Here is a 22,928-nt window from a genome sequence, read left to right on the forward strand (position 1 = left end):
TTTAGTTTTCACATTATGCCAGATGCTGTGCTGGGTATCAAGGATATGAAAATGATTAAGATATGGTGTGTGCCCCAGAGAGATATATAATCTAAAGGGGGACAGAGATGTGTCAAGAGGTATTATAGACATTGTTGATGCCCCAGGTCACATTCCTTTGGCCACCTCTAACTTGAGCTGTGGTAGACAGTGCCATGTATGTTGAAGCCTTCTTTTTTGTTTTTAATTAATTAATTAATTAATTTTTGGCTTAGTCGGGTCTTAGTTGTGGCACGTGGGATCTTTCGTTGCAGCACACAGGTTTCTCTCTAGTTGTGGCGCATGGGCCCTGTAATTCCAGAGCGCGTGGGCCCTGTAATTGCGGCATGTGGGCTCTCTAGTTATGGCACATGGGCTCAGTTGCCCTGCGGCATGTGGGATCTTAGTTCCCCAACCAGGGATCGAACCTGCGTCCCCTGCATTGGAAGGCAGATACTTAACCACTGGGCCACCAGGGATGTCCCATGAAGGCTTCTCACTACTAGTGTCCACTGAGTTTCTCAGCTTTACTGCCTCAGGGATCTCCCTGAAGCTACTCTCTGACTCTGTGTGTGTGTGTGTGTGTGTGTGTGTGTGTTGGGATTGAGCCCTAATTACCCACAGTTGTAAACTGCTTAATAATTCCTCCTTTATTGGCTTTCCCTCTTTAGCTGTCTCATCCTTCCCTCTTCCTCACTCTGGCTTCCTGGGAACACCACCCAAATAGACTATGTGTACTCAAGCTTCTCATCACTTTCACTTTCCAGATCCTGCTTTTGGTCAAACCCAATTCTTGTATTATTAATACAAAGTAATAATATCTGTAGATGATGAAGGTATAAACAGAGTTCTCTTGTTCTACAGAGGATGGAGCAACTAATTCTCTCGGTAGGAGTTGCCAGGAAAGACTATTTGCAGGAGCCAAAGAAAGGGAGAAATTCGAAATTGGTAGTTGAAAGATAAAGCTCTCCAATCTCTTTAACTATAGCTCAATATGAGATATATAGTTCTGGGATGATATAATAGAGGCTACTTTGCATATCTCCTGTTATTTGCGTGACTTATACATGCCTGAGCCTTTCTAGGATTTCTGGAGGAGTGAATAATAAGGTGGAGCTAATGCCCAGTTCTCAGACTAAGTAGCTTTTAGTCTGTTCCTCAGAATAGGAACAGTTCTATGCTTTGACCTTTGAAAACAACCCTGGACCAGGGAGGATGCTTCGAGGTAGGAGAATGTCAAGATATCCAGGCTTGGTCCAGGGATAATGGTTGTGGTCAGGGATGAAAGGACAGTGTGCTTGCAACACTGTGTGGTGGCTTTCTGTTGTCTTGTTACCAAGCTCCCAGGAGAACGTGTGTCAGGTTCCATGGGAGAAGGGCTGTAAAAATTTAAAGAGAAGGTCAAAAGGAAAAGTTGTGATTCATCAAATCATTGTAAAAAAACCCTAAAATTATGAGAACCTCCCTGGGGAAGACCCATCCCCCAGGAAAACCCAGTGCTTTGCCTGAGACCTCTGGAGAGTATGAGGTCTGAGCAGGTCCACACTGGTGTTGATGGGAGGAACAATGTATTCCCTCGGCTCTAGAGCCTCTAACCATGCCAAGAGGCAGGCAGAACCATCGAAGTTCCTGAGGCCACAAATGGCGGGAAGCCAACTGTGGCAGCTGCCCCATGAACTGGGCAGATGAAGGCAGTTATGCAGTGGGGGTTGGGTGAGAGTTCTGGCTCTCAGACTCAGAGACTATGAATATGGTTATCCACAACCCAGTCACCATTTCTCCCTGGTCATCTGGTAGCTGGACACTGGGCAAGCATGAGTTACCATGTCATGCTTAATGAACCAACAAGACTATGCCACTTCTTTAAAAAAAACCAACATGGACTTCTCCATTTGGGCAATATAATAAAACCTAATGTAGAATGCAAGGACAAACAACACAAACCCCCAGCTTTAGGCCTCTATTTCTCAACATAATTCTTAAAATTAAAAAAAAAGGGAAGTTGCAGAAGAGATGTATAATAAGGTCCAACATACATAAAAGACGTGTGTAAGAGTGTAAAGGCGTTGAAAGGGGACTGGAAGGGAGCCGCCTGTTTGTTGACAGTGGTTACTTGCAGGGAGGCACTGGGAGCTGGGCGTGGGAGGGAATGGTAAAGGGGACTTTATGTTCTGTTCTGGATTATCTGAATCTTTTACATATTATTTATGTAACCAAATAAAAAGCACACAGTTAAAAAAATTACTTTCAGATTCACTCACTTCTCTGACTTTCCATTTTCTCATTTGTAAAATGGAAATAATAATACTTACCTCCCAAAGGTATGTTGCATATGAGAAAATGTCTGTTGAGCCTCCAGCATCTCAGTGCCTGACATATGCCAGGCATTCAAGAAATTTTAGCTGTCTCTACCTTCTCTTCTCATGAGGTAAGGAAGAGAATAGCCATTTTAAATAAATCTGATTTCTTTCTTAAAATTCTCAACATTAAAGTAAAGGGAGAACCTGAAAGCAATCTTTCTTTCCTTAAAGGCCTAATAATGAGATTTGGGGTATTTCTTTCAGGAGATCAGAAAATGGGCCATACCACCGTGAAGGTACCCAATCTCTTCTGATCTTGAAAGCTAAGCAGGGTCGGGCCTGGTTAGTACTTGGATGGGAGAAAATGGGTTAGATTGCTCTGATTATTTCCTCACTTATGAGTCCCCCTGAAAATTTATGCCTAATTTTGCAATCTAAGAATTATAAACTGTCCTTGCTTTGAAGACTTTTATGAAATTGCATAGACACTAGGTCATATCAAGTATGATTATATAATTCATGGTTCATGAAAAAAACAAAATCAGTTTTCTGAAAATGTACCTAGATAAAAACAACAGTAGTCTTCTTTCTGTCTGTTCACACAAGAACAAATAGTATATCCAAAAAAGTCACAGGACTGTAATGCTTCTTTTACTATTTTACTACATTTATATGTTACTGTATATATTACTACATATTACTATATATTGCTATATTTATATATTTTACTATTACTATATAATTTACCACATATTATAGTATACATTATATACCATACAATTTACTATATAATTTATATATTTCACTATAATACTGTTTTGCTTTTTTAAAAATAGTATTTTAAATATGATTATTGGTAAATGCCTCCTTAATATTTAGGTATACGTATACATGTTGTGTGTTACATAATGTATATGTATGTGCAATAATGTCTTTCTGTCTTGCAAAATGAGGATAATTTCACCATAATGTTCTTATGCAGAATATTCTAGGTAATAAAATGAGCTTCACAGTTAGTTCTTACATCTCATTGGTCCATACCATTTGAAATGTTCCACGGTCTTTCTATGAAGTCATTGTTTAGATTTTCAGACCAGAAGATTTTATCACAGTAGCTGCACAATTCTGTTTGTATTGACTACTAAAATGCTTACTCTTAATTTTATATTTGAACTTACTCTGATCAAAGATGTTAAGTGGCAATCTCTTTTATAAGCTAAGACATTTTAACAGTAAACACAATTATCTCTTGAGCACCTCCTTTGAACAAGATGCTGTGCTAGGCTCTGTAAATAATACAAAGATGAAATTTCTCCCTGCCTTTAGAAGCTCACATCATGGAGAGAGACAGATACATTCATTCACTCCAAATATTGAGAGCGTGCTGGGCATATACTAACAACTTTATACCCATAGGAGATGGTACATTGTGAGTTCTTTAACAAAGATACAGAATTGTTTAGATACTATGGGAAAGGAGAGACAAGTCTGGATTAGGGATAGCCAGTAGGGATTTATTCAAGGCATGTTATTTGAAATTGGCCATGAATGACTGATTGGACTTTGACAAGTGAGAACTGAGTGGGAGAAGGACATTCTTCATAGCAGGGACTGTATGTGCATGTATAGTCATAGGTAAACTGAGACTCAAAACATACATTTATTTTTGGTAAGTGTATTGTGTTTCCATACAACACAATACTTTTATCCAATGAATCATAAAAGAATGCCACTATGAAATAATTATCTGAAGGATACTCAGACCATCAGCCTCTTCAACAGTGTATAATCACAGGGGAAAAGGTGGTAAGAGCGAGCTGGTTGGGCTGGGTTTAGCTTAGGTGGTGAGTTTGGAAGGCAGTGAGCTGGATAATGGGTGGTGCTGTGAATATGTTTATGGGTCTCATGAGGCTATAATCAAGGTGTCAGCGGGGCTGGGTTCCTTTTTGGACACTCTCAGGGAGAATTGTTTCCTTGCTCATTTAGGTTGTTGGCAGAATTAGTCCTCATGATTTTAGGACTGATGTCTCCATTTCCTCGTTGGCTGTCAGTTGAGGGTTGTCCCCAGCTTCTAAAGGCCACTCACACGTCTTGGCTCATGAACACCTTCCTCCATATGTAAAACTAGCAACTCTTCTTCCTTCCCCTTCCACGTTTAAGGACACATGTGATTCCACTGGGCTTACCTGGATAATCCAGGATAATCTCCCCATCTCAAAGTCCTTAACCTTAATCGTAAAGTCCCTTTTGCCATGTAAGGTGACATATTCACAGGTACCAGAGAGTAGAGTGTCAACATCTTTGGGGATCATTATTAGGCCTACCACACAGTGCCTTCAGCTGCTTGGATAACTCATGGAAGTGTAGCCAGTGGCAGAACAGAGGGCCAAATATGTTCCTGTTAGTGTGTGGTGGGTATCAGTGGCAGCAGTCACAGCAGCATGGCTGGAGACCGTCTTCTGCAAGAGATGATGGATTTCAGTTTTAACCCATTAGTGAACCCAGAGTCCAGTGCAACTTTTGAGGTAAGAAATATAACTTTCTAACTTGACGTTTTCTCAATACTCACCGGCTGTCAGTATAGAAAACATAGAATTCAGATTACAGCCCTTACCCAAAGGATTCACAAATTAAATTTGTCAGACTGAGGGAGAAGCAGCATGATGGTGGGGTGAGGCACACCCTAAGGAGAAAAAGAAATAGAGTTAGGGAGGGGTGGGTGACTGGCACAGATTAACAGAATGTTCTAGCTGTTTAAAGGACCCGAGATACCATTTAGCCATGTTCTGGGCCTTTTAGGAAGTTTCTTGGGAACAGAGCCTCCCCTTACAGCTTGTTCACTGCTTTATCCCCAACACCTAAAACAATGTTCACCACTTTGTAGGTGCTCAGTAAATACTTGTTGACTGACTAGTGCGGAAACTCAGGTCAGAGAGGTGAACTGATATGATCAAGGTCACTCAGCTGGTTTATGGTAGAGCTGGATCTAGCAACTAGTTTTTTTTTTTTTTTTAAGCTTCTTTTTTAAAAATTATTTATTTATTTATTTATGGCTGTGTTGGGTCTTCGTTTCTGTGCGAGGGCTTTCTCCAGTTGCGGCAAGTGGGGGCCACTCTTCATCGCGGTGCGCGGGCCTCTCACTATCGTGGCCTCTCTTGTTGCGGAGCACAGGCTCCAGACGCGCAGGCTCAGTAGTTATGGCTCACGGGCCCAGTTGCTCCGTGGCATGTGGGATCCTCCCAGACCAGGGCTCAAACCCGTGTCCCCTGCATTGGCAGGCAGATTCTCAACCACTGCGCCACCAGGGAAGCCCCTAGCAACTAGTTTTGACTCTTCATTCTTTGCTCTATCAAATTTAAGAGGCAGCTCCTAAAAAATGAACTACTCCAGCCAATGAAGCCTCCTGTATGTTTCTCTCTACCTTGCACATAGCATTTCTTCTTCCTATATGAAATATTACCAACCAAATATATCAATTTAATGTCTGAAATGTGAGTTGAGAGACTCGAGTTCTGTTCCTAGTTTCTCCGTTCACTTCCTTTGTAACTGAGGCAAATGACTTAACCTGTTCAAACTCAGTTTCTTTTTTGGTTGTGAGAGGGGCTAAAGGTTCTTTCAGTTCTCCTGTCCTGTGATTCTAAATTTATGAAAGGTTCTAATAAGCTCACCTGTGGACTGTGTGTCTGAATATCCTTATATCAGTGTCCTTGAAGTGTGGTCATTGCATCACCTCTATCAGAATCACCTGGGGTCCTTTAACTATGCTGATTTTGTAATTGTTAAAAAGAATAAATTAGACACGTAGTTGTTGATTTGGAGGGATTTCCATTAAGCTATGCTTCCTAACAGTTTCCACCTTTATAGTAATGGTACACATAAAAAGTGATAATATTTATGTGGTGTACTGGGGTAAGAAACTTTAGACTGTCTCTTTGTCAATTTCCCTCTCCCTGAGAAACTACCACTGAGTGAGAAAAACAAGTTGCAAAAAAAGAAAAATGATCCCTTTTTTTTCAAGACAATACCAAAATTCTGTATGACTATGTATAAGCATGTCTGCATGAATATGTATTATATGTTTGTATATGATTATGTGAGTTAACGTTATGTGCTTGTAGATATATAGTATTATAAGAATATTGAAAGGAACATACTGGGTTGTTAACATAGGGAAGAGAGGAAGGAGGACAAAAAATAAAAAAAATTTTAAAAAGATGAAAACACTAGTGTGTATGATATGAACCCATTTATGCATTTATGTAAAAGAATATATTCATATATAAAGACATTTAAAAATAGAATAAAAAATGCAGATCCATGGCCCCTACTGTAAAGTCAAATCTCAGGGATAGGAGATTTGGAGAGGTGCATCATTAACAAATATTCCAAGTGATTCTGTAACAATGAAATCTGTAAATCTTTGCATTAAGTGCCAATATCATTAGCTGTAAACACAGCATGGTTGGAAATTTCCATCCTGCAATGCAGGCTCAGCTGGTCTTCATTGTCTTGGAACATAGTAGATGCATAATAAATAGCTGTTGATTATTTGAGTCATTTGGAGGACAGGTGGAGGGAGTGAGGGCCAAAGTGGTGGGAGAAGTCGATCAGCTGGGCAAGGTCAAGCTCAGGAGCCATGAGGAAAAACACATAAGAACAATGGACTGGGCTCCCTTGGCATTTTCAAACATTCAACAGTATTTGTTAGGCACTATATACATGCAGGACACTTTTCTCTCTCTTATTTCATTTAATTCTTAAATAACCCTTTACAAACTCAGAGAGGTGACGTGGGTAGCACAAGTGGTATCAAAATTGAGATTTGAACCCCACGCATATTTTGAGCACTCAGCTATAAACTAGACTCCTGGCAGCTGCTGAGGATAGGAGGGCAAGCACAATAGATGGTTTGCTCTTTTTCATGTCCACAATCTTGCAGCTCGGCCACGATCATTCCAGTCTGTTGTCACTTATTAGTTGACAGTCCTAGTTGGCTGCCTAGAAGCAGCTTCTTTGTCATATATCCCAACCTGGATCCCACCAAAGAGAGATTACAGCAAATGTGCTTTTTTGTCTATCGTCACTAGCTATTGTTTTCACAGTGGGGAGAAACTATTTCCCAGATAATTTTGAATAGTGCAAGAAGACCAAGAAGACTAACTCTAGTTCCTTCCAATTCTTAGGTACCTATCAAGTGAAAATAATTCTGGCTTTTTATAGCTTTATCTGCTAAGTGTTTTGCTGTTAGAGCAAAAGGAAGGTGGCGGGGGGGGGGAGTGGGGGGAAAGAGATGCCCCCTCATTAAGTTCAAGGGGGGGGGCAATGAATGGTACAAATAAATTCCACACACATACTCATTTTTTGGTAATCTCTGGTGTTGGGTAGTGGATAGGAAAAAATCAGAAGTGTATATTTTGCGCCTGAATGCTTGAAAGAAAACAAAAACGGCATCTTTTTGTCATCCACTAACATTAACTTAAGGGCCTTGATCTTTAGACCTGTGCCACCCCGCGATCATTTCTGGAGAAGTAGCCATTTTGCAGATTCTGGAGAATGGTACCAAGGGCCGGACCCTGGTACTGAATCTCTCTTTCCCAAACGTCTGCGGAGCCAGTCCGAATCGGTAGCACCAAGGCTGGTCTCCGTGATTTAGCAGCAACCTAGAGTCGGAAAAAACCGGAAGACGGGAGGCAGGGATTCCCAGGTGGAATCAGGGGTGTGCGAAATTCATTAGTGAGGACAAGGCCCCAGCGGGCGTTATCTGTGGATACAGGTGCGGAGCTTCTCTAGGTCTCCGCGCCTCTGAGCCCAGTTAAGCTGCCACTCCTTCCCCAGGTGTGCAGCCTGCGTCCCAAGCTGCCTTCCCAACCTGGGGAAGTGGTCTCACTGTACGTCTTTCTTGCCCACAAAGTGCCACCTCTCCCCTAAGTCATGCTCGGCCACACGGCGCCGATTTTAAATTGATACACAACCAAGTCCAGCCAGACGCTCCGCTCATCAAAATGCGCTTAGCACAGAACACCTCCGCGCTCCTCCCACCGTTCCCAGCTTCCTCCGCCCCTAGTTCCTACTCGGTCGTACTTAAAGCCCGGAGTGCGGGCGTGCGGCCCGGAGGAACGGGATGGCGAACTAGGAGCGGCGCCGGCGTCCGGCAGCCCGTCGCACCGGGCATGCTCAGTGGCACGGCCGGCTGGGTGGCCTCGCGAGCTGCAACCGGATCTGCTCGGCGGCGGCGGCGGCTGCGGCGACGTGAGCGCGCAGGGGGGCGGCGGCCTCGCCTCCTCTCTCTCTCTCTCTCTCTGCGCCTGGGTCGGGTGGGTGACGCCGAGCGCGAGATGTCGGATTTTGATAGTAACCCGTTTGCAGACCCGGATCTCAACAACCCTTTCAAGGTGAGCGTCGTCCCCAGCATTTCCCGCCACCGTGACGCGTCGTTGTTTGTTTAAACCGACAAGTTCCTTCGCGCCCGCCACTCGGCCCCTTTCAGCCCCTTAGACAGGGGCTCGGGGCCGCCGCACCCCTCTGGGGGGTCGCGCTCGGGCCCAAGCGTCACTCCTTTTGGGGTCGGAGTGGAACCTACCAAGCTCCCCATACGGCCGGCCCTCCCCGCGTCCCCAACTGGAGAGGGTCGTGCCCTGGCCCGGGAGTGAGGGTTCCTGGGGCTTCGGGGTTCCCGGCCCGCCTCTCGGGAGCGGGGAGAGTGAGAGCTTAGAGCAGGTGGAGTTGTCACCTGTCAGGTAAGTGTGGCTGGCCGGGCAGGGGCGGGGGCCAGGACGCGGCGGAGGGGGGCTCACCCTCGGGAGGGGTTGTCATGGGGACCCGAGGCGGCGCTGAGAGGAGCTGCGTGGGTGATGGCAGAGATGTGGAGGAGAGGTGAGGGCACCGAGTACGCTGCAATTAAAAATAAAAGGTTTTTGTTTTTATTTTTTAAACTTGTGTTGCGCCCAGGTGCCACCAGCGGCGCTGCCATCCCTCCTCCCCGCCATTTGCCTGAGGTTGAGGGTACTGATATTAAAGCATAAGTTAAATATAAATAAACACACCTGGAAACAATAGTGCACGTGGACGATCATCTTCCTTCCTAACCGCTCTTAGTAAGGTAAACGACGGGATATTTTCCAAGCTCCTTGTGCGTCAGCTGTTCTCTGGGCTGTATGAGGATACCATTTCCCACATGAGCTTCTTTCTTTCTTGGAGTCTACCTTTTGGATCCCAGCTTCGAGAGGGCCTGGCATGGAAACCGGCAAAGGAAGACGGCTAAGGTGTTCATTATCTGCGCCTAAATTAATGCAACGTCTATATAAATATCTTAAAAAGTACCACTCCAGGTTTCTTAATGAGTGCTGTTGTTTAGCACGTGTAATTTGTTTCTAGTGCTCGAAGTTGGTTAATTTCCCCTGGTTATGTACAATAGTAACTTTAATTTGTGGTCATACAAGGGTCACTTCTGGCTTGTTGAGTTTACATCTCTTCTTTTTACTCCTGGTTTTATCTCTTATTAAGAATTCTAGAAAAGGAAAAACATCCCTCTTCTGATTGTTCGCCTGTTAATTTCATGGAGGATTATTTTAACTAAATGATTCTGATTATTATTGACAGCTTGACTCACTGTAGAAATGTAGAATAGACTCAGTCAACTATTGCTTTGCCTCTAATATCACTTAAGAAAATTCTCTACACCTGGCCTGAAACTTTCGGGTTTTAAAGATGATATGGTTATACTTTGAGCAGAATTTTTTCCCCCTCAGAAGTTTAATATTTAGTATTCCATCATCCCATGTTGTGGAAAATCGGATTATTCTTAAATCATAAACATTCTAAAGAGACATCTCATAACTTGCCAAACGGGTTTTATTTTAGAATATTTTGAGGTATAACATTAAGAACCTGTTAGCTCTTCCTAATTCAAATAATTCATTGATGCTGTTTATTCAGCATCTGACAGTTTGGCTATTTTCTGTTCTGTCATTCCATTTCCTGGCTTAATTTACATAGCTAGTTCTCTTGTTAGGGCAAGACATTGTCGGCTTCTTAGCCCAGACCGCTTTTTTGTGACATGTAATGTTGCCATGACACTTTCCTCTTCTGCTGTACATAAGGTTGCTGTAATAATTCTAAACCCAAAAGTAGCTTTAAATATTCATTCATTGTGGCATAAAATTATAAACTTTTTTGTTCTTTATAAGTGGGTGCATTCAGAGGACAGTGATTATTTAGGTTCATAAAATGCCTCAAAGGATGGATAATTTAGGCCTAAAGAAGACTTCGTTGTACACGTTTCTGTTTATGATCTTTCCCTATTTTCCGTGACTGTCAGAGCATTGTGTATCTGACCTTTTTCTACTTAAATTCAGCTGCCCTTCCTCCTCTCAAAGTAAAGCTTTACATTTATAGCATAGTCTTTCTTCTTTCTACTGTTGGTTTCCTTCTATGTAAATGTGATTTTTGAAATAGCGTTTCTGGTCCTCTCTACTTAAATATAAAAAGTTCCCAGGTGCATCTTTGTGTTACCTTATCGTCATCTTTCTTTTCAAATCTGTTCTTATTTTCAATATTTGAAATATTTCAATATTCAAAAGTAAAGTTCATATTTTCAAAATATATATTTCACATTTGGCAACCATCCTAATTTCTTCTTGATTAAAAACTATTTGATTTCCATTGCTAACTTGCTAACTTGCCCATTGTCTTACATCGAAGTGTAGGTAGTGCAGAATTGGCATTGGAATTTAGATCACCTGATTCCTAGTCAATTGCTGATGGCACTATATATTCTCTCTGTTTGCATTTATTTCACCAAAATTCTTGTTTTGTGTTTGGAGCTTGGACTTGAGGCTCTCATGTAGTATTTAAAAGTTTTGGCTCAAGAGTTAAAAAACAAACAAACAAACAAAGAACCCAAAACTGCATTTAATCTTAGCTTTGTCACTGACCAGCTGTGAAACCTTGCAAAGTTACTTAGCCCGTCTATACCTTTAGTTTACTATTATGTAGAATAGAATAATATCAATAGTACCTTCTCCATAGGATTGTTAATAGGATTAGGTGAACATACATTTAGTGTGTTATCAGTGCTCAGTGCATGGTGCCTTTAATTAGATAATAATAGGTAGTATTAATAGGAATTCAAGGAACTGTATTTAATTATAGTTGACGATATTGTTCTTAGCTTATTAATTTGGTGAAGTTCATGTTACCTTTGAATCTTCTAGAGTGCAAATAGTAGCTGTTTGGCGGGTCATAGTTGAGGAATCAAGGCTAAAAATAATTAAGTGGTTTGCCCTAGGTCACCCTACTAAGAGTAGACCCAGGTTGTCTGAATCCTAGTGCTTTGTCACTTCACATGCTTCCTCCCTAATAAAAGAACTCTATATTAAAATTGAGCAACTGTCCATTTTATTTTGGCCTCAAAAGTTATTTCTACTCTATTGAAATAATCTATTTAAAATGGCGTACAATTCAGTGTTCTTATTTATCTTTTTAGTTGCAGTAATATCAGTGGTATCCTAAGAGTTTAGTTGAAGTTGAAAATTGAAAACTTTGTCTTAAAAAGAGACCCATGGGCTTCCCTGGTGGTGCAGTGGTTAACAATGCACCTGCCAATGCAAGGGACACGGGTTCGAGCCCTGGTCTGGGAAGATCCCACATGCCACGGAGCAACTAAGCCTGTGCACACAACTACTGAGCCTGTGCTCTAGAGCCCGCAAGCCACAACTACTGAAGCCCGCAGGCCTATAGTCCGTGCTCTGCAACAAGAGAAGCCACCGCAATGAGAAGCCTGCGCACCGCAACGAAGAGTGGCCCCCACTCGCTGCAACTAGAGAAAGCCCGCACGCAGCAGCGAAGACCCAACGCAGCCAAAAAAAAAAAGAGACCCATAATTCAAGGATGTTACCCATTTTGTTTTCATTTACAATAAAGTGGATGCCACTCTTCCCTTAGCCATTTAAAATTTTAAGACTGGAGATTGGATAGCAACAGGAAAGGATTTTTTTCTTTATCTTTCAGCATTAATCTGGAACATAGCGGTAGTAATTTATGGTCTATGGTATTTTATGTTCATGTGAACTGCATGAGTTCCCACTCTCTTTTCCTCAGGTCGATATTTTAAAAAGGAGTCCATTGAGCTGCTGATTATATTTCATCAAATTAAGATGCATCATTATTTAATTTACCTCCGAGTTATCTATTGCTGTGTAACAAATACATGCAAAATCCGCAGATACGGAGGCCGACTGCATTACACCAGTTTATATAAGGGACTTAAGCATCTGAGGATTTTGGTATCCAAGGGGGCTCCTGGAACCAATACCCTGCTTATAGCAAGGGACGATTGACTGTAATCCCAAAGTGTAGTGGCTTGAAACAAAAATTATTTGCTCAGTATTTTGTTATTTGAGCTACATTTAGCTGGACAGTTTGTTTTTAAATGTTATTGTCTAGAGTCACTCATGTGGCTTCAGTCATCTGGCAGCTTGACTAGGGTGGGATGGTTTAAGATGTCCTCGCTCAAGTACCTGGCAGTTACCTGGGGCTGTCAGTGGGGGCAGCGATTGGTGCTCTTTCATGTGGCCTTTCCTAGGAATAGCCTGGGCTTTTTACGTGGTAGCGGCAGTGTTCCAAGAGGACAAGAGTGAAAGCCACAAGGCTTCTTGAGTCAGTTCACTTCTGCTACATTCTTTTTGTCGAAACAAGCCACAAAACCAGCCCAGATTCAGAAAAGGAGTGGGAGGATTAGACTTAACATCCTGATGAAAGGAACTCTGTCCCTCTTGATATAGACCTAGGAACTGAAAAGATAAACCCAGTGTAAAATGGTGAGACAGGTACAGGATAACCTCAGTAGAACTCCCATCAAATGGAGGAGGAGTGGGAGGCACGTAGCAGTCGCTGGTACAAATAGCAGGGCTGAAATCCAGCCAGGCTCATTAGTCAGGGTCCCCTGCTTTGGGGGCAATGAGAGTTCTTTGATTAGGGCCCAGTTCTACTGCCTTGGAAGTCTTTTTCTAATCTTATTTTCTTCTGCTTTTGGCTCTACCCTCTGAGAAGTCCTTCTTTTCTGTAAATTACCCCAGTTTGTAACTGAGTAGTATTTTCAGTCTGCTTCCTTCCCATTGAAAATTGGGAGTCCAGAAACCTCTTTTCAATTTGAAATGTCTCTGTTTCTTTTAGTCCAGGCTGATACAACTCTCTTAACAATTTGTTAATCTTATCTGGGTTCAAACTATCACTTAAAACACATCTGTAATTCTTTTTGAGACACTCTTCTTTATTTAGGGTATAGTGTCAGGGTGCTGTGGATCAATGCTCTTAAGATATGTGAAAACCTTTTGTCTAGATTGAGTATCTCCTATGGCAGTGTAAGCTCCCAGGCAGGTACAATGGGAGGCTGCTAGTGTGGGCGGGGTACCTCTCACAAATGCTAAATGACAAACAAAACTAGTGTTTGAGCATGTTTTATTTTGGTCCTTGGCTTTAACAATAATTGTAGCAGAAATGATGGTGAGTGTGAAAATTTTGAATATAAACTGTTCTTTTGCTGATCCCCACCCCCGCCACCAAAGGTTTTTTGGAGTGCAGTTAATATTTACTAGTGTCGAATGCAGATCCAGGAAACTTACTGGATATTTTCTTAATATGAATCACAGTGTTATGTAGTTCCTGAAAATATATATTGGATTAATGAAGTTAGTGACCAGTTCTTAAAAATGAATCTACAGTATTCTGTTCTTGTCCATCCAGTGAATATTGTCTTCAGTTCCAAGTGCGTATTTAAAGACTGGTTTGAACAAGATAGGTTGTTCCCAAGAAGAAGACAGAATGACCATGGGTCTGGAATCAAGTCCTAGGAAAATTAAGTTTACTCAATGGGTTTAGTCTACAGAAGGCTAAAGGGAAGTTTGAGATATACAGATGCTTGAAGGGTTCTTAGTTGGTTGAATGAATAAATTTGTTCTTGCTTCAGGAAAAAAAGGCCAATTGGCAGAGTTTATGTGAAAATAGATTTTGTCCTAACATAAAGATTTTAAAAAATCTATTAGAATAGCCTGACAATGCTCTTTTGGTATGGAGTTCCCCAGTACTTGAAGGAATTCAAACAGAATTTCAATGACCTGTCACAGATGCTAAGGCAGAGATTTGTGTCTCAAGTTTTTTTTCTACTTTAAAACTCTCTAATTGTTACATTTTTGTACCCTTGTGGACCATTTTGTGAATGCATAAATTCTCTCATGTTTTAATCTACTGGATATTGGAATTGAGTCTGATCATCTCAGGGAAGAGGGTTTATGTTCTAGGATGCTATTCTCTGAGCCCCAGCATCTATTGAGGGAGCAGCCTGAAGTGATTACTTACACATAGGCGATCATGTCCTTTACCGTGTCATGCTTGCCATGCTGGTCTTAGCTGACTGATCTTATCAAGCAGAAGCCAGTCTTTGAGCTGATCAGGAGCAGATAAGATCGCTTGGTCCAAAAACTTTGCCCCAACAAGAACAGTGATAGTTAACTGAGCTATCTTTCTCAGGAACGTGAACTGAGAGCACAGAGAAAAAGTCAGGTAGTTGTAGTGGGAATAACCACGGAAAGACATGAGGAAAGAGCCAAATTATCTATCATGCAAATCATGAAGCACTGGAGTAGGAATCGTCTGACCAGGGCTTCTGAGGTCATTTTATAGAATTCCAGTCCCTTATTCGAGCTGCTCTTGAACTACAAGAGATATTGCCATGTTTTGAAGAATTCCAGCCTCTGTGAAACCTGGCATCCTTCTTTCTGTGTGCAGAGTCTGTTTCTTTCAACCAGAATTGCCTAAAGGTAAATGCAAAGTAATATCTTCTTGCCCAAATAATGATAGAATCAAACCTGTAGGGACTTCCCTGGTGGCTCAGTGGTTAAGAATCTGCCTGCCAGTGCGGGGGATACGGGTTCGATCTGTGGTCGGCGAAGATCCCACATGCCGTGGAGCAACTATGTCCATGCACCACAACTACTGAGCCTGCGCTCTAGAGCCCACGAGCCACAACTACTGAAGCCCGCGCACCTAGAGCCGATGCTCCACAACAAGAGAAGCCACCGCACTGAGAAGCCTGTGCAGCAGAGTAGCTCCCGCTCGCCACAACTAGAGAAAGCTGCACACAGCAATGAAGACCCAATGCAGCCAAAAAAAAAAAGAATCAAACCTGTATTTAGGGACTTCCCTGGTGGTGCAGTGGTTAAGAATCCACCTGCCAATGCAGGGGACACGAGTTTGAGCCCTGGTCCAGGAAGATCCCACATGCCACAGTGCAACTAAGTCCGGGCGCCACAACTACTGAGCCTGTGCTCTAGAGCCCGCGAGCCACAACTACTGAGCCCACGTGCCACAACTACTGAAGTCTATGAGCCTAGAGCCCGTGCTCCACATCAAAGAGAAGCCACCACGAGAAGCCTGCGCACCACAACGAAGAGTAGCGCCTGCTCACTGCAACTAGAGAAGGCCTGCGCGCAGCAACGAAGACCCAACGCAGCCAAAAATAAATAAATAAATTTATGAAAAAAGAAAAAAACCTGTATTTAGACCGAATACAGATAAAAATGATAGAGGAGCTCTACATGATATAATTAAAGTTGTACTTAGTTTTTGGTGGTAATGAAAGTCCAAACGCTATGGGATGTTTTTAAATCACAAGAAAGAAATTTCCCAACTTTTAATAGGTATGGGCATAAAAATCGATGTGGAGGTTGGTTGGATTTGACTTTGTACCAAGTTTCTTCCCTGTGCAAGAAATGCCACAAGAAATCCTTTTAAGTGTGTATGCAGATGGCAATCTCAATAATCTCCTTCTCCCTGGCGTTTGGCATGGGGTGCTTATAAGAATTAGTAATGCCAGTTCATCAGTTGATGGACATTTGGGTTGTTTCCACCTTTTGACTATTATGAATAATGGTGCTATAAACATCTGTATACAAGTTTTGGTTTGAACACTTGTTTTAATTTCTGTTGGGTATATACCTAAGAGTAGAATCTCTGGGTCTTCTGGTAACAATGTTGAATCATTTGAGGAACTGCCAGACAGTTTTCCAAAGTGGCTGCACCATTTTATATTCCCGCCAGCAGTGTATGAGGGTTCCGCTTTCTCTATATCCTAGTCAACATTTGTTGTTACCTGTTAATAATTCTAGCCATCCTAGTGAGTGTGAAGTATCTAATTTTGGTTTTGATTTGCATTCCCCTGATGACTATGTGATGTTGAACATATTTTATATGCTTATTGGCCATTTGTATATCATCTTTGGAGAGATGTCTATTCAGATCCTTTGCCGATTTTAAAATTGGGTTATTTGTCTTTTTATTATTGAGTTGTAAGTGATTTTTTTAATATATTTTGGATATAAGTCCTTTATCCAGATATACGATTTACAAATATTTTCTCCCATTTTGTCGATTACCTTTTTACTTTCTTGTTAATGTCCTTTGAAGCACAAAAGTTCTAAATTCTGATTAAGTTCAAATTATATATTTAGTGGCTTTTGTTTTGATATTGTATCTAAGAATCCTTTGCCAAACCTGAGGTAATGAACATTTATCCCTGTGTTTTCTTCCAAGAGCTTTATAGTTTTAGCTCTTACGTTTAGCTTTATGATTCATTTTGAGTTAATTTTTGTATAGGGTGTGAAGTAAGGTCGAACTTCATTCTTTTGAATGTGGATATCCAGTTGTTCCAACACCATTTGTTGAACAGACTGTTCTTTCTCCTTTGAATGATCTTGGCACCCTCGTTGAAAAATCTCTATTCTTAATCTGTGTTCTTGCAAAAGAAATGAAATATTTTAGTTAAAAAAGCCCTTCGTATTTCACGCAGAATGGCTCCCAAATACCTGCTGAAGTCCCTTGAGTATATTTATTAGCTTTCCCAGCTTCCCAAATTGCCAGAGCTAGTGTTGCAACTCCTTCTAATCTCTGCTTGTTTCAAAACTTAAAAAAAAAAAAAGTGTAATAGTGGGTTTTATACTTGTTTTTAGAATGTAATTCTAAATACATCAATATTACCAACTTGATACTTTTCTTTTTCTTTAAAAGAAACACTTCCATTTATTTTACAGAGTACAGATGAATTACTGAATTTTTTTTGCATATCAGCAGAACTGTTGGAACCTCTTAAAAGAATAAAGCAAGGAATAAGTGTATATTATAAGGTGTAGTGCATTTTGAGTATTGGTGAGATCAAACTAGGAAGAAAGGATTTGTGATAGGTATGCATTATAATTCTAAATTTATTGTTAATAGAAGAAAAATAAATCAGACATTTGAATGCAAGTGATTTAGTATATGTAGCTATTAAAGATTTTTTTCTTATCAAACACAGCCAAAACAATGCATATCATAGAAAAAACAATATATACACAACAAATACTGGATGTTTCCACTTTGTTCAAGAGAAATAAGCAAAGGCAGAGTTGTATATATGCTACTGGCAGTCATTTTATCTGTGGGAACCCTCCAATGGTGGTTAGAATTCTCATATAGCGATGTGGAATATATGTGGAAGGTGGTCGGTGATAGGAAAAAAGCATCAAGAATATGGGCCAGTCACGGCAGGGGCTGGTGTAGTAGTGTAATTTTACTACCATTTAGCAATTTTCCTGAAGCTGTTGATGCTTCTTTTGGGTTGATTTAGCCAGTCTTGTGGTTTTATTTATGGCCTAGCATACCTAATTTTTGGCATCTCAAATAGTCATAAATTTTAGTGAATTGCTTACAAGTAAGTGGCATATTATAAAAATGTAAATTAATGTATTCCCTAAGCTTCAAAGAAGCATGCTTTTTCTACTTGATTAAAAAAAATTTTATGGAAATGTTTATATTTGAATCTCAGGGGAACTTAACCACCATTTACAGTTCAGTCCATAAGAAAATATTCTATGAGCTATATATATTGCAGACAAACATTTCTGTGTTCTTAGCCTGGTGCTGGGGACTTAGAGAAAGAAGTTAATGAAGTTTACAGAGGTGGCCCCGGGGAGTTGGTAAAAGGGTGGCTTTGGAACCAGGCAGCCTAGATTTACTTGTCCGCCTCCTAGCTAGGTGACCTTAGGCAAATTGCTTAATTTTTCTGCTTTCAGTATTTATTTTTTTATTTTTTTACATTTCTTATAGTTCCAGAAGTTTAGCTTTTGAATTAAGACAAAGATGGGAAGCTCTTAAAATAACAGATAAAGGAAATAAATTATGGTGCAAGATTATCTTTGGTTGCAACATGTGATTATTTATTCTTCTCGTTTATTTTATTCCTAAATTGCCTATGTTTCCTAAGGCAGACTCTAATTTTTATTAACTTTTAAACTTTTGCTATTAACAGAAATAGCAACAAAAACAAAACATAGAAATTACTGGTTGTCTTACAAACTGTGGGGATTTTAGAAGCTATTATATATCACAACTTGAACTGAGGGTAATAATAATGAGAGCTCATTTTATTTTTATGACAAATCACCTTGTGATGTAAACTTTGTTTAAATGTTGGAAAGATGTACACTTGGTTGTTTAATGTTGATGATTTTTGGAAAGGATATCTAGTGTTCTTTTTATTATATTTGAGTCTAATATTTTTTAAAGTTGTGATTATGATTACTTTTTGACATCATGGGAAGCTAGCAGGAGATGAATCCCTGGTGTCACAGTTGGAACTCTGAACATTTTCTCCTCATGGATATATTGTTGTAGATTTGGATTTGGTGGTATGATTTTAAGTACTGGTCTGAAGAGCTTAACCACTAAGTTAACAAGAGTAGGTCATTTAGCCAGAATTCATTTCATAAGAAAATGTTCTGGGGGCTTCCCTGGTGGCGCAGTGGTTAAGAATCTGCCTGTCAGTGCAGGGGACATGGGTTCGAGCCTTGGTCCAGGAAGATCCCACATGCCATGGAGCAACTAAGCCCGTGTGCCACAACTACTGAGCCTGTGCTCCGGAGCCCACGAGCCACAACCACTGAAGCCCGCGCCTAGAGGCCACGCAACAAGAGAAGCCACTGCAATGAGAAGCCTGTGCACCGTGATGAAGAGTAGCCCCACTCTCTGCAACTAGAGAAAGCCCGTGCACACTACATTTAAAAGTTGACTGCCGCAGCTCATGCAGCTCAATATCAAAAAAACAAACAACCCAGTCCAAAAATGGGCAGAAGACTTAAATAGACATTTCTCCAAAATGTATTGGCAACAAACACATGAAAGGATGCTCAACATCACTAATCATTAGAGAAATGCAAATCAAAACTACAATGACGTATCACCTCATACCCGTCAGAATGGCTATCATCAAAAAATCTACAAACAATAAATGCTGGAGAGGGTGTGGAGAAAAGGGAACCCTCTTGCACTGCTGGTGGGAATGTAAATTGATACAACCACTATGGAGAACAGTATGGAGGTTCCTTAAAAAACTAAAAATAGAACTACCATACGACCCAGCAATCCCACTACTGGGCATATACCCAGAGAAAACCATAATTCAAAAAGAGTCATGTACCACAGTATTCACTGCAGCTCTGTTTACAGTAGCCAGGACATGGAAGCAACCTAAGTGTCCATCGACAGATGAATGGATAAAGAAGATGTGGCACATATATACAATGGAATATTACCAGCCATGAAAAGAAACGAAATTGAGTTATTTGTAGTGAAGTAGATGGACCTAGAGTCTGTCATACAGAGTGAAGTAAGTCAGAGAAAAACAAATACTATATGCTAATGCATATATATGGAATCTAAAAAAAAAAAAAAAAGTTCTGAAGAAGCTAGGGGCAGGACAGGAATAAAGATGCAGATGTAGAGAATGGACTTGAGGAAACGGGAAAGGGTAAGGGTAAGCTGGGACGAAGTGAGAGAGTGGCATGGACATATATACACTACCAAATGTAAAATAGATAGTGGGAAGCAGCTGCATAGCACAGGGAGATCAGCTCGGTGCTTTGTGTCCACCTAGAGGGGTGGGATAGGGAGGGTGGGAGGGAGACGCAAGAGGGAGGAGATATGGGGACATATGTATATGTATAGCTGATTCACTTTGTTATGCAGCAGAAACTAACACACCATTGTAAAGCAAATATACTCCAATAAAGATGTTAAAAAAAAAAAGTTGACTGCCTTTAATATGACCAAAATACTGAGACGTCTAAAATTTTTTCACAGGTCTTTGCTTGCCACATTTAGCGGTAATTGTTTTGCTATTTCAGTATTTAATATGAATGACAGAAAACTCATTAATCTTGGTGGAGAACCACTATGTATGATAAAACAAACTTTTTGTTGCAAAAATCTCTTGAGAGTTTATTGGAAATAAAGGATGTCCTCCCATCCTTAGGATATCAGTTCAGTGGCTCATTCATTAGTGGTCATTTGAGCTTGGCAGTCAGTTGAACAGACATATGACCAATATTTTCCTGTTCTTTGTGATCAGCCTTTTTCTTTTTATGTCTGTGCATTAGTATTGGGGCACCTAGCTCTTTTAGCTACCCAATTTCTCAAATTTCAGAAGAAATTTTCATGATTCCATATAATAGAATGCTAAAATAAAGTATCCAGTTTGTAAGTATTCAAACTCTGGTGTCAGTGTAGTCTCCGTTTGCCAATCCCCCTACCCCATCCCTTTTTACTTTCCTAATGAGCGTTTCTCTATTTAATGAGGGCAGTGAGTGATTTGGTACTTAGATTTTGAAGACATATGGATTTATAGCTGGTTGGCAACATTTCTTCCAAGAAATGTTACATCTAATTATCTTTTTAAAACACAACTTTGAGATATAATTTATATACCATACAGTTCACCAATTTAACGGGTACAATTTAGTGATTTTTAGTATTTTCACAGTTGTGCAGTCATTACTACTATCAATTTTTGAACATTTTCATCACCCCAAAAAGAAACCCCATACCCTATAGCAGCCATTCCCCATTTCCCTCCCAACTTCTCCAGCACTAGGCAGCCACTAATATTCTTTCTGGACATTTCATACAAATGGAATCATACAGTATGTAGTCTTTATGACCGGTAGCTTTCATATAGCATCATGTGTTTAAGGTTCATCCATATTACAGCATGTATCAGGACTTCATTTCTTTTTATTGTCAAATTATAATTCCATTGCATGGATATACTACATTTTATTTGTGCATGTCAGTTGATATAAATTTGGGTTGTTTCCAACTTTTGGCTGTTAGGAAACATGCTGCTATGAATATTTGTACAAGTTTTTTTACAAGTGGACATATGGATATATACCTAGGAGTGGAATTGCTAGGTCATTTGGTAATTGCCAAAGTATTTTCCAAAATGGCTGTACCATTTTACATTCTTACCAGCAGAGTATAATGATTCTAGTTTTTTGACATCCTTGCCAATACTATCTTTTTTATTATAGCTATTCTAGTAGTGTGAAGTGGTATCTCATTATGGTTTTGATTTGCATTTCCCTGATAGCTAGTGATGCTGAGTGTCTTTTCATGTGCTTAGTGGCCATTTGTACATTTTCTTTAGAGAAATGTCTATTCAGATCCTTTGCCCATTTAAAAATTGTTGTCTTTTTACTACTGAGATGAAGGTATTTTATATATATTCTAGATACAGGTCACTTATCAAATATATGTGAAAATTTTCTCCAATTTTGTAGGTTGTCTTTTTACTTTAAAAAAAAAATATTTATTTATTTATTTATTTTTGGCTGCGTTGGGTCTTAGTTGCTGCGTGCGGGCTTTCTCTATTTGCGGCGAGTGGGGGTTACTCTTCGTCAGGGTGCACAGGCTTCTCATTGCGGTGGCTTCTCTTGTTGCGGGGTACGGGCTCTAGGTGCACAGGCTCAGCAGTTGTGGCGTGCAGGCTCTAGAGCGCAGGCTCAATAGTTGTGGCATACGGGCTTAGTTGCTCCCGGCATGTGGGATCTTCCTGGACCAGGGAACGAACCTGTGTCCCCTGCATTGGCAGGCAGATTCTTATCCACTGCGCCGCCAGGGAAGCCCTCTTTTTACTTTCTTGATGGTGTACTTTATAGCAGGAAAGTTTTAAATTTTGATGAAGTCCAATTATCTGTTTTTTCTTCTGTTGCTTGTGCTTTTGGTGTTATATCTAAGAAGACATTGTCTAACCCAAGGTCATGAAGAGTTACTCCTGTGTTTTCTTCTAAGAGTTTTATAATTTTAGTGCATATATTTTGGGCTTTGATTCATTTTGAGTTAATTTTTGTATATGGTCAGAGGTGTCAGTTCTCTATTCAAAGTTACTTAACTTTTAAAATCTTTCTTAAGGATTTATTATAAATGTAGGACACTTTGATACTATCTTAATGTTCAGTTCTTTACCCTGTTGGTTTAAGAAGTCATTTGTTCAGGTTTCTAGCCACTGCTCTATCTTTAGACATATTGTCTTTTTTTGTCTGGCTTTCATGTAGTTCATGTAGCTCAAAAATGGTGCCACATAATAAATATGCAATTTGGAATTGTAGGACCCCTTTACTTTAGTGATATCTTATGGCATTTGCTAATTCTTTTGCCAGTGGACTGTTTTCTGTTATTTTGGTTAGATGGTTAATGTGGATCCAGTGGCATAATTTGAAAAACAAGTCAAGCATATTCTCAGTC

At 40.4% G+C, this 22,928-nt stretch overlaps 1 protein-coding gene across 1 annotated transcript in view; it reads left to right on the forward strand.

The window, feature by feature from the left end:
• Positions 1-8,526: 8,526 nt before the first annotated feature.
• The window catches only part of SCAMP1 (secretory carrier membrane protein 1), a 112,608-nt gene continuing 98,206 nt past the window's right edge, over positions 8,527-22,928 (forward strand). Inside the window, exon 1 of the mRNA XM_068535553.1 lies at positions 8,527-8,710. Coding sequence (XP_068391654.1) covers positions 8,654-8,710 — 57 coding nt within the window. The 5' untranslated portion in view covers positions 8,527-8,653. The remainder of the gene's footprint in view (positions 8,711-22,928) is intronic.

This window comes from Eschrichtius robustus, chromosome 2 (genome assembly GCF_028021215.1).
Source record: "Eschrichtius robustus isolate mEscRob2 chromosome 2, mEscRob2.pri, whole genome shotgun sequence".
NCBI classification, from domain to species: domain Eukaryota; kingdom Metazoa; phylum Chordata; class Mammalia; order Artiodactyla; family Eschrichtiidae; genus Eschrichtius; species Eschrichtius robustus.